At 39.2% G+C, this 13400-nt stretch overlaps 1 protein-coding gene across 1 annotated transcript; it reads right to left on the reverse strand.

Moving 5' to 3' along the window:
- Nucleotides 1-2530: 2530 nt before the first annotated feature.
- LOC125481482 (GTP-binding protein 10-like) lies at nt 2531-13349 on the reverse strand (the record flags this gene model as incomplete). Its single annotated transcript, XM_048593080.1, has 3 exons — nt 13085-13349; nt 6217-6410; nt 2531-2622 (listed from the first exon to the last, which is right to left on the reverse strand). Coding segments are annotated over exons 1-3 (379 nt in total), but the record flags the coding sequence as incomplete, so codon positions are not given.
- Nucleotides 13350-13400: the final 51 nt, after the last annotated feature.

Raw genomic sequence — 13400 nt, forward strand, 5'->3', positions numbered from 1 at the left:
CATTTTCTCAGCTTGTTTGCATGAGAGTGAAGGAGTGCAGAGTCGAACTAGACATGGCCCCATGATACAGGGGGCTACTCGAGAAGGAATAAGTAGTGGGACTCAGGAAATGTATAGTGAGGAGGAATGACACTGCAGCAAAGAGCATGAGTTCAGACAGCTGTGTTATCTGCTTGGTGACAAGGTTTGGGCGTGGTAGCATCTGTGAAGAAAAAATCAGAGTTAACGTTTCGGGTCTGGTGATCCTTCCTCAGAACTAAGGGTCACTGGACCCGAAACAGTAACTCTGATTTTTTCTTCACAGATGCTGCCAGACTTGCTGAGCTTTTCCAGCAACTTCTGTTTTTGTTCTTGATTTACAGCATCCGCAGTTCTTTCAATTTTTGTTGACATAGTTTGGGTATCTGCTCAGGGCTGAAGAAAAACTTGCAAGGGAAGGAGAAGATCCAGGGGTAATTGTCTAGTCAGTACCAACACAGGAAGAACTGAGAAAGAGGTTCTGCTGAGTTAATGAGAAGGTAGGTGCTAAATTTAAAGCAGACCTCAAAGGTACTTCCAATTTAGTACGCGATCCATGTGCAAATTGGTACGGAATGAACAAAACCAGAGAAGTGGATGAGTGGCTCAAGGACTGGTATTGGAGAGTGGGTTCTCATTTGTTCCCACCAGCACTGGGCAAAGTGAAATCTGCACCATTAGGACTATCTACACCTGAATCCTCTTCGGACAGATGTTCCCATGAGTCACATAACTAAAGAAGTAGAGAGGTCTGTAAACTTAAAAGAAAAGGGTGGATGAGTAATCAAGCTTGAGTAAATGTAACATATGTAGAGATAGAGTCAAGGCAGGAGAGCAACATATTAATACAGGAAATAAAGGTCAGGGAATTGCTGGAAAGAAGAGAGAGAAAAACAAAACGAAAAATGTACCAGCAATCAAGATTGGATGCTACAAAGGTAACAAAAGAAACAAAAGTAAAGTTTCTGTATCTGAACATGCATAGCATTCATAACGAAGTAAATTAATTGATCATACACACTGAAGAGAATAAATACGATCTGACAGACATTACAGAGATATGGATTAGGACCTGAATATTGTCAGTAAATGATATTCAAAAAGAATAAGAAACTAAAGAAAGACAGAGGGTTACCTCTCCTAATCAAAGATCATACTGCTGCAATAGTTAGAAATAACCTTGGTTGAGATCAGATGTCCAATTGGTTTTGGCGGAGATAATAAATAGGGGAAAGAAGTCACCAGTTCAAGTGATTTGCAGGCCCCAAATAGTATGCAAGAAGAAATATTCGGTGCTTGTGATAAAGGGACAGCAATAATCACAGGTGATTTTAACCTATACACAACTTGGGAAAAAAATGGTCAATGATAGTAGATTGGCTGAAGCATTCATAGACTGCTTTGGACAGGACAGAAATACTGAACTTGACATTGTGTAATGTGGTAGCATGAATTAATGACTTTAGAATAAGGATACTTCTAGGTAGCAGCGATGTGACTGAATTTTACATATTATTTGAAAAGGGAGAAGATTAGATTGAAAACTAATATTTTAAACTTAAATAAAGGCAAATACATAAGCATGAAAGTTGAGCTAACAGAAATGAACTCGGGTATTATGCAAGCAGATAGGTTTGTAAAGAAGTAGTGGTAGATGTTTAAAGAGATATTTCAGAACACTCAGAGTAAGTATATTTCTACAATAAATAAAAATTTCAAGTGTCAGACCACCATTTGTAATTAACTAAATAAGTCAAAGAAAACATCAGGCTTGCAGAGAAAAACTTATAACTGCGTTGAGTGGCAGGTGACTCAACTGGTCAGAATATAAAGAATGCAGAGAATGACTAAAGGTTAATCAGGACTAATAAATTAGAACAGGAGAGGAAGCCACCTAGGAACATAAAAACAGATAAAAAGTTTTTAATAAGTTTTTAAAAAGGAAAAGTGTAAGTAAAGTGAGTATTGGTCCCCAAGTGGGTGAGAATGGTGAGTTAACAGCAGATAATAAAGAAATGGCAGATGAAATAAATAAATATTTTGTTCTATATTCACCACCCAGTATATTAAATACAATCCTGTATACCTGCAATTCAGGAGAATGTATAATCATTACAGAAGCAGTACTGAGCAAATCACAGAGCTGCAGGTTGATAAATCTCCTGGTCCTGATGGACTTTATCCTAGAGTCTTTAAACAGTTAGAAAATAAGGCTGTAGCTGCATTAGTGTTAATTTCCCTAAATTCTTTAGATTTAGGAAAAGTTCCATAAGTGTTGTGTTTCTTCATGTATTGGAATTCACAAATAGATTCCATTATGATTAGACATAAGACTAAAGCCAAACTATAATTTATACTGCATACATAACTAAAACTACACTAACGTTTTGTAGTAGCAGAATGCAGAGAAAATAGCACACAATGAAGTTTGTTAAAGATAATTTAATAAAGCAAGAGAATTATTTGCACTTAAAAGCTGGTATCAAGTCTGATCAACTTTAAAATTTCTCACCTATTACTTGTCCATCATCATTAGTGATTGAAATTCCAACTGGAGCATGAATTTCACAATCATTTCCCTTTGCTCCCTTAAGTGATCGAATGCTGGAAATTATAAAGAGAAAAAAAAGCAAAGTTAGAGCATGTGGTATTTTGTTATTCAAAAAGGTTACTATACTTTTTTCTTAACTTTAATTGCTTACTGTATAAAGATTGTGCAAACCAAATCAGCAACAATACCATAGAGAAGGAATTCCTGGAGTGTGTATGGGATGGTTTTCTGAATCAATATGTTGAAAAACCAACAAGAGAAAAGGCCATCCTAACCAGAGTACTGTGTAGTCAGAAAGGAATAATGATAATCTAGCAATTTGCTATTAAGATGGAGTGACGTAGTAGATTCTGAGACTAGGGCCCTGAATCTAAATAGAGAAAACTAAGATGGTATGATTTGCAAGCTGGCTATGATAAATTGGGAAACGTTATTAAAGGGACAATGCCAGATGGGTAATGGCAAACATTCAAAGTCTGTATGGAGGAACTACAACAATTGTTTATCCCTGTCTGGAACAAAAATAAAATAGGTAAGGTGGCCTGAACATGGCTATAAAGGGAAATTAAGTACAGTACTAGATCCACGGAAAGGGCATACAAATTGGCCAAAGAAAGCAGCAGACCCAAGAATTGGGAGCTTTAGATTTCAGCAAAGGAGGACAAAGATTGAATAAGAAAAGGAAAATAAGGTAAACACAGGAAAGATGTTCCCGGTGATCAGGGAGTTCAGAATCAGGAGTCACAGTTTACGGATATGGATTAGGCCACTTGGGACTGAAATGAAGAGAAATTTATTCACTGAAAGAGCTGTGAGCCTGTGGAATTCCCTGCCACAGAAAGCAATTCAGGCCAAAGCATTGTAAGTTTTCAAAACGGAGTTAGAAATAGTTCCCAGGGCTAAAGGGATCAAAAAGTATGGGGAGAAAGTGGGAACTAGATACTGAGTTAGATAATCACACTGAGTAGTAGAACAAACTCAAAGGGCTGAATGGCCCACTCTGCTCCTATTTTCTATGTTTCTATGTTTAGTGCTGTGCTGTATTTGGAGGGAACACAGTTTATAAGGTATATTAGCACTTGTCAAGAGTGTCTTTTCAGTCATTGCATTCCAGATAGGATTTTCCTCATTTTACTTTAATTTTATCATATTTATACTTTTTTTTAAGAAACAGAAATTTTAAGAAAATTATTTCTGTACATCCAACTCTATTTTCCTTTGCCTTTTCCGGCATTATTATAATTGAAACTGTTATCAAGTTTCCAAAGGTTAAAGCAAAAGTATGCAATTTCTTTTCAATCATTGTGACCTTGAAGACATCAAGTCTGCAAATCTAATGGATATCTTATTTAAGTTAAGACCCTCTGGCTCAGGTCTTGTTTGACATAAACTGAAAAAATACATTGCATTCATATCATTGTAGAGTATTACTGCAAACATACTGAATGAAATAGAAATAAGATATATTTCAATGAAGACAAATTGCAAAGTTATATTGGAATTTCTATGACAGTGAATTAAATCGAGCTGAACTCTCCCGGCCATTCATGGCATCACTACATCTATTCCATAACAATAGTTGAAACTTGGTTTCAAGAAGGAGCCAGCAGGTGAAATAATGATCGAATATAGCTACTTCAACCATTTTATCTGCACTGATATCTAAATAATACATTTCATCATGTATAGATCTGTTGAAAAGACTATTTACAGAAACTGACATTTTTCCTCCTGCCTTGAAATTTACAACCTATTTTTGAGGTTCACAGCAAGCCTGCATTACATCTCTGAAGGGCTCTCTTTCATATTTTACTCAAAGAAGTAACTGCAAAAAAAAGTCCAAAGTGTTGCACTAAATACAGCAAAGGCTATGTTCCAACAATCTCCCAGCTGCAATGCTAAGTGTCTGTATGGAACAGCCATGCTCCTAGTCAAGCTACAACATTGGCATTGACATGACAAAGCAGAAAAGGACCAGAAACCTGTCCACAGAAAAAAAAAGCAGAACAAAATCAAATTCAGCCATTTACTGCCCCATCATTCTACTCTGGAAGATTACCACAGTGCTGGAAGTTGTTATCAATAGTGCTATCAAGCAGCAGCTGCTCATTACTGACCCACTCATAGAATTTCAGTTTGGCTTTTACCAGGAATATTTAGCTCCTGGCCTCATCACATCTTGATCCAAACATGGACATAAGACTTTAATTCTACAGGTCAGGTGAAACTGAGTGCCCTCAATACAAAGGCAGCTTTGGTATGGCATCTAGAAGCCCTTGCAAATTGAAGACAATGGGAATTTTAAAAAAATCTCTCCACCGGTTTTACACATACCTCGCACAAAGGAAGATGGTTTTGATTGCCAAGTGTCAATCATCTCACTGTAGAACCTTGTTGCAGTAATTTCTCAGGGCAGTGTCCCAGACCAACCATTAAAGCTGTTTCATCAGAGAGCTTCCCTCCACCATAAGGTCAGACATGGCAATGTTTGCTAATGATTGTACAGTGTTCAATTCCATTTGCAACTTCTCAGGCAATGAAGCAAGCCATCCGTCCATGCAGAAAAATCTGAACCACTTTTAAGTTTAGGCCAACTTGTACTATGTAACATTCTCACTACACAATTGTCAGGTAATAACCATCACCGACAAGCAAGAGTTGAACCATTTTTCCTGGACATTCAACAGAATTGTCATCTCTAAATTCCACATGACCAACATCCTTGGGTCACCAATGACCAGAAGGTGAACTGGACCAGCTGCATAAACGCTAATTACAAGAATGGGGCAAAGGCTGAGAATTCTGTGAAAACTAACTCATCTTGTGACTCCCCTTCATATCCTCTACAAGGCACAAGACATGAACATGATGGAAGTTTCTACACTTGCTGTATGACAATATCGTCATGCAACAAGCTTGATGTCAGATAGGACAAAGCAGAGATTGTGAAGGGTTGCAAGGTAGAATTATATTCATAATCTAAAAAGAAGCCCAGGAACGTAGAATGAAAAAGTCAAAATTGTGTTCATATACAACTTGTTTCATTAATATTACACTATTTTGTAAAGTGCATAAGAGATAAAGAAAACATTTAATATAAATACAATTGTTAGATAATAGCTGCCTCTCATTAAGTGCTACATGAAATAATATTTTCAACGTTTTAATCACTTTTCCAGTAAGCTACAGCGCCAGCGACCCAGGTTCGAATCCACCCTCGGGCGACTGTCTGTGTGGAGTTTGCACGTTCTCCCCATGTTTGCGTGGGTTTCCTCCAGGTGCTCCGGTTTCCTCCCACAGTCCAAAGATGCGCAGGCTAGGTGGATTGGCCATGCTAAATTGCCCATAGTGTTCAGGGATGTGTAGATTAGGTGGCTAACAGGGGGATGGGTCTGGGTGGGATGCTCTGAGGGTCAGTGCAGACTTGTTGGGCCGAAGAGCCTGTTTCCACACTGTCGGGATTCTATGATATCACAGACCACAAATATGCCCAAAACTTATACAAAGGTAAGAATGAAACGCAGTAGAAGTGGTACATTGTAATTAGTAGGGTACAAATTAAACAATGAAACTCACCTGACGGACAGATGAGCAGAGCTTGCAACTTTTATCTTAAAGCTTATGTATATCCACACAAAACATCATACCTGCTGTTAGCACCAACACCAGCCACAAAGCGTTTACTTGGATATTTATCCTTGATCTTTTTCAAGGTTACTCCATCTTGTGCTACAACCCAGACGTCACCACCTTTACCACCTTCACCGCCAAGCCGAAGAAGTCCCATTCCACCGCTCCCACCACGAACATAAATTCTGAGATTGTCAATAAAGCTGCCATACTACAAAATAAAATAATTACAAAGAAAATACCAAACAATGGCTCTCAAATAAATACTCCACAGACTGAAATTTATTCAAATCTTTGTTTTAATATTTAGCACTGGTCTATATGATAAAAACAATCAAATTAAGAGCTTCTATGAACCAAAATGCCCTTTATAATCAAGAAATTGATATTTACTTGTGGAAATACTTCAACTGACATCATACAAAGCTACCAATGTAAACATTAATTGCAAAACACATTGCAGACATGTTTCCACCTCAAATTAATATGTGGATAGGTAACACACTGCTGCCAAATTAAGTGCAACAAAAGGTGTTGGTTGGTAAGGTCTGGTAGAAAAGTGTTGATACCCTTGCTCTTAGGTGTTATAATCCACTCAATGTACAATGTATTTAACTTCCCAGTCAATCAATTTGGTAACAAATTGCATTTATATTCCAGGGGGATAATTTTTTTTTAAACTAATGAATTTACTGATCATACTGCCACTCCATTTTGAGGTGTACAAGACCAGTTGGACCAGTATGTGTTATTCGTATTAGTTTTAGCACTATTTTATTATTACATTTTACTGCATTGAGATGATAATTTTACCACAGAAAGAAATGCTCCAAGATGCTTCACATATCTGCAAGGAGATAACAGGCACTAAGTCAAAGAGAATGTTAAAATTTTGGTCAAAGAGGTAGATTTTAAGAAAGCACTCGAAATGTAAACAGAATTAGAGCTTAGGGTCATAGATCATTGAAGGTACAATGTTGAGGCCATTGCACAATGCACAAGAGGCCAGACTCAAAGAAACAGAATGCACATGTGAAATGTAGTACCAAAGACAGATATCGGGAGGGTCTCGGTCAAGAGGGATTTAAAGATAATGATCCTAGTATTTAATCTGAAGGAAACAAAAGCCAATGGAACTCTGCATGGCAAAGAGGTGAATACTGAGCATGTTTGGAAATGGATATTTTGGTTGAGCTGAAGTTTAGCATCCTAAATGCTTCATGTATTCAAAGCAGGTCACTGTTGTGATTTAGGATCAGGATGTAAAAGATTCAAGACATGAGACCAACCAAAAGAAACCAAAGTCAAATTTAACAGGGGTGAAAGCATGCAGGTTGGTTTCAGTGGTAGCTGAGTGAAAGGAACAAGCAAATAATGTCACAGAGGGAGAAGTATATGATCTTTGTGATGGAGATGCTAGGTGGATGGAAGTTAAGCTCAACGTGTTTCAGTCAAAAGCAAATATTTGACAGAAGTTTGCTCTAGCCTGAGACAATATCCTTGTTGGAGGGGGAGGCAGGAAAATAAATTTGTTAATAGTCTTACCCAATTCATGCTGTACAAACCCTGTACATTTTTTATTGCATCTCCTCTACTCCAATGGAAGATGTCCCAAGACCTCGTGATAACCTCGGATCTTTCCAATGCCTAGAGCAAAGGCCTAACATGTGATGTAGATGAATCCATGTGTAGGTCACAAGCAGCACAGGCTTCAGCTGTCAGTTTCAGCACACAAGTGACAGCTGGAGTCGTTGACATGCATCCATGAGGCAGAAAACTAGGTGGATACCATGTTCAAACAGGTGGTCACACCACAATTTTGGGGCAAGGAGGCAGATGGAGAATGAGCGACCACCAGACAATCGAAGAGTCCCAGGCACGTATTGCAGCATTCCCCAGAGATTCCACTACCTAAATTGGTTTTACATTCCAGATACTGGTGAGTGCTAGAATTGCTCAAAGGAGTGCAACATGAGCTGAGCCCATAGGACCACAGGACAGCCAGCTGTACAAGAGAAAAAGACAATGAGCAAGACAGTAGTTCTGATAGGGCATCCTTTAGTTACAGGAGCAGATAGGAGTTTCTGTGGCCTACAATGTGATTCCAGAATGGTGTTACAGTCATGGTCATGAATGTCACAGAATGACTGCAGGACATTGTTTTGGGGTACGATGAGCAACCAGAAGTCACGGTCTACACTGGAACCAAAGACAGAGGTAAAAAGAGAGATGTGGTCCTGCCAACATAATGTTTATACTTAGCTCCTGAAATTAACAAGGAGGACCTTAAATCTCTAGATTACAACAGTTATGCACAAGCAAGTACTCAAATAGGAAGTAAAGACAGATTAATTTGTGGCTGGAAAGATGGTGCAGGAAGGAGATCTTTAGACTCCTAGGACACTGGGGCTGATCGAAAAGGTTGGTTGATGGGCTGTATCTGAACAAAGCTAAAACCGAGGTCCTGTGGAACATTTTGCTCATGCTGTTAACTAATTCAGCAGGGATGTGGGAACCTGGAGAAAGTATTAGAAAGCAACAGAAACATTAAAAAAAAGTGTCAGGAATGCACTCAGTCCTTCGAGCCTGCTCTGCCATTCAATTTGACCATGGCTGATCATCCAACTCAGTATCCTGTTCCCACTTTCCCTCCATTTCCTTAAGATCCCTTTAGCCCTAACAACTATATCTATATCCTTCTTTTAAAAAAAAGTCAATGTTTTGTCCTCAACTGCTTTCTGTGACAAAGAATTCATAGGTTCACCACTCTATGGGTGAAGAAATTTCTCGTTATCTCAACCATAAATAGCCTTAGACTGTGACACTGTGATCATTAGGAACATCCTTCCTATCTGGTCCTGTTAGAATATCATACATTTCTACAAGATCCCACTTCATTCATCTAAATTGCAGTGAATAAAATTCTAGCGAATCCAGTTTCTCTTCATATGTCAGTTCTGCCATCTCAGGAATCAGACTAGTGAACACTCACTGCACTGTCTCCACAGCTGGAACATCCTTCCTCAAATAAGGTGACCAGAATTGCACACAGTGCTCCAGGTATGGTCTCATCAAGGCCCTGTACAATTCCAGCAAGACATCCCTACTCCCGTTGTCGAATCCTTTCGCTATAAAGGCCAATGTACTATTTGCCTTCTTCACTGCCTGCTGCATCTGCAGATTTAGAAGGACACCCCAGGTCTCGTTGCCCTTTCTCCTTTCCTAATCTGTCACCATTCAGATTATAATTTGCCTTCCTGTTTTTGCTACCAAAGTGGATGACCTCACATTTATCCAATTCATACTTCATCTGCCATGTATTTGCTTCCTCAGTCAACTTGTCCTAAAATAGTGAAGCACCTCTGCATCCTCCTTACAGTTCACCATCTCACCCAAACTTGTGCTGGCTGCAAACGTGCAACTGTTATATTTCGTTGCCTCATCTAAATCATCATTATATATTGTGAATAGCTGGACTCCAAACACAGATCCCTGCAATGAAACCCTAGTCACTGGTTACCATTTGGAAAATTACTTGTTTATTCCTACTCTCTGTTTCCTGTCTGCCAGCCAGTTCACTACATGATAATCTCTTAAGGGGGGGCCATATCAAAAGCCTTCTGAAAGTCCAAGTAAACCACATCCAATGGTTCCCATTTATTAGCTCTACTTGTTGTATCCTCAAAGGATTCCTGTAGATTTGTCACGCAGGATTTCCCTTTTGTTAATCCATGCTAACTCCTGCTAATCCTGTCACTGTTTTCCAAGCCCTCTGCTGTTAAATCTTTTATAATGAGCCCCAGCATTTTCTTTACTATTGATGTCAGGCTGGTAATATCAGGCTGCATGAAATAATGAGGGAGGCAGATAGCACCACAATAGGAATTAGCAAGTTAATGCGTGCAATCAGAGTAAGACAGAAAGTAAGAAGTCAAAATTAGAGTTACACTGCATGTATGTGAATGCATGGAGGGTAATTAGTAACACTGGCAAGTTACAGGCAAAGATTGACATTTGGAATTATGATGTCGTGGCATGAACAGAGATGAGATTCAAGTAAGGGTGGTAACAGTGTTAAATATTCTTGGTTACTATCAGAATTGTTTAGGAAAGAATAAAAGGAGAAGGGAAACACTGTTCAGTGTAATCGATAGGCCACCCACTAGTCAGACAGATGTAGAGGAACAAATCTGCTCAAACATTACAGATAGGTGTAAAGCAGTTATATTGGAGATTTTAATTACTCAGATGTAGATTGAGATAGCGAAATGTAAAGGACAGTGAGGAGCAAGCATTTTTAGATGGCATTCAAGAGAATTTCCTGCAGCTGTATGTGTCGACTCCAACAAGCAAGGAGGCACTGTTTTTGGAAATAAGGTGGGCCAAGTGGAACAAGTATCAGAGAAGAAACATTTTGGGAGCATAGAAACACAGAAGATAGGAGCAGCAGTGACCATTCAAACCCTTGAGCACTGCTCCACCATTCAATATGATCATGGCTGACCATCAAGTTCAATATCCTAATCCCACCCTGCTCCAATATCCCTTGATCCCTTGATCCCTTGAGCTACAAAAGCTTTATTTACCTCCTCCTTGTGGTCCCAGCCACATTTATCCCTGTTCTTTCTTTGCTGTCTGCTAACTAACTTTCTGTCCACCTCAATACACTACCACCAATCCCACACACTTTAGTTTTACACATTAGTCTCTTAAGTGGGACTTTGCCGAAAGCATTTTGAAAGTCCAGATAAACCACATTCAGAGGCTCTACCTGATCAACTTTACGAATGACAGGCTCGAAAAATTCCAATAGAAAAGTTTAAGGATAATGGTGGAAAATGATAAAGAGCAGTTTGGAGTAAGAATAATCAAATGGCTGAGAGTCATCTTCAACAGAGTAAGAATGGAGCTGGGCTGGAAAGGCAGGAACCAAATGCTGGCAGGAAAAGACTGTGGCTAAACAATGGGCTACCTTCAAAAAGAATGTAGTTTGGGTAGTGGGAACAGTAGGGCAACCAAAATGAAATCTCGCTTGACATGGAGGAGATAGAAATTAAGTTAAAGAAGAAATAGTGCACACAGGACAATTGTCAGGTAGAAAATACAAGTGAGAACCAAGCTGAATACAGAAGCTTCAGAGGGAGATGAAAAAGCAAACGAGAGAAGCAAGGAGGGGTTATGAAAAAAGACTGTCATCAACATACCAGACAAAATAAAAGTCTTCTAAAGCAGGTCAATAGTAAAAGGAAAAGTTGGGCTGATCAGGGACCATGTAGAGGCAGGAAGCATGGCAGAGGGACTGAATGAAGAGCATGCACCTGTCTTTACTTTCAAGACAGATGCTTCTCAGGCCATGGTAAGCAAGGAGGAAATACAGACCCCAAAAGAGCTTAAAATTGCTAAGTAGGTATCACATAAACTGTTGGTAGACAAAGTTGATGAGGTACCAGTACCAGATTTGATGCAACCTGAGGTATTGAAAGAAACAAGAGCAGAAATTGCAGAGGCCCTGACAAATATCTTTCAATCTTCCCTCGTGTCAAGGATGGTGTCAAAGGACTGGAAAATTGCAAACATTACACCCTTATTCAAAAAGGTACAGCAATCACAAACCAGCCAGCTTAACTTCAGTGGTGGGGAAACAGGTAGAAACTTTAAAGCGGGATAGAATTACTAGGCAATATGGATAAATATTAGTTTATTTGGAACAGCCAGTGTGGATTTTTTAAAAGAGAAAATCATGTGTAACTAACTTGCTGGGGCTTTTTAAGAGATAACAGATTTTATGAGGAAAAATGCTGTTAATATAATGTACATTGACTTGCAAAAGGCATTTGACAGAATTTCACACAACAGACCTGTGAGGAACACTATAGATTATAGAATGAAAGGGACAGTCACAACATTAATACAAATTTGCAAGAGAGATTAAGGAGAAGCATAATAGTTAATGGGCATTTTTCAGTGTGGAGGAAGGTTGTAGTGGACTTCCTTACACATCAATATTGCACTTTCTGATAGAAATTATTTAGTTGTTGGTGCGTGGGAAACAATTTCAAAGTTTGCAAAACTTGGGAGAGTTGTAAACTGTAAGGGCAATGTAGAATTTCAAAGGGACATTGATACATTAGTGTATTGGGCAGATAGGTAGCAGATGATGGTGACATGTGAGGTGATGCACTTTGGTACAAAGAACATGAAGAGACATTTTAATATAAAGGATACTATTCCAAAGGATGTGGAACGACAGAGACCTGGGTGTATATGTGCATATGTCATTAAAGGTGGCTGGTCAGGTAGAGAGAGCTGTTAATAAAACATACAGTATGTTAGATTTCTTAATGGGGGATAGAGTACAAGAGCAAGGAGATTACACTGCACCTGTATCAGATACCAGTCAGACCTAACCTGGAGTACTGCGTACACTTTGGGTGCTATATGAAGGTCATGAACACACTGAGTAGCAGAAGAGGTTTACAAGAACTGTTCAGGGGTGAGTTAATTCAGATATGAGGAAAGGCTTTATTTATTGAGACAGCTTTCCTTAGAGAGGAAAAGGAAGAGACTTGATAGAAATCGTGAGGGATGTGACATGAAGGAACTTCGCCCACTCGTAAAAGGATCAAAAACAAGAGGGCCTTTGCCAAAGAAGCAAATGTGAGCCGAGAAAAAAAACTTTTCCACACAACTAGTGGTTCAGGTCTGGAACGCACTGCCTGGCAGAGTTCAATTGAGAAATTCAGGAGTGCACGAGTTGATTATTCCAATAGAAACAATGTGACAGAAGAATGGCACAGTTAAAATACTCAGGTAGTTGGTACAGACATGATGAGCTAAATGGCCTTCTCCCACAAAAGGGAGATTAAAAATGAGTGAAACTCCTACCTTCTTCAGAACCGGGAGCCCACACCGCACCATGACAACCGGACCGGAAACACGTCGCACCATGACAACCGGACCGGAAACACATTTCACCATGAAAACCCGACCGGAAACAATTGTCCTGCGGCCGCCCCATACCGAGAGCCAATAATTATATTCATAATGGTCATCTGTCGATCGAGTGCCAATGTTAGGTTATAATCTGCATTGATATTGAAGTGTCTATCCTAAAACGGGGTTAAAAAGAGTTCGATAAACTTCTGAGATAATAAGGTGTAGAGCTGGATGAACACAGCAGGCCAAGCAGCATCAGAGGAGC

Source organism: Rhincodon typus, unplaced genomic scaffold (genome assembly GCF_021869965.1).
Source record: "Rhincodon typus isolate 14 unplaced genomic scaffold, sRhiTyp1.1 hic_rhity00002304, whole genome shotgun sequence".
In the NCBI taxonomy this organism is placed as follows: Eukaryota; Metazoa; Chordata; class Chondrichthyes; order Orectolobiformes; family Rhincodontidae; genus Rhincodon; species Rhincodon typus.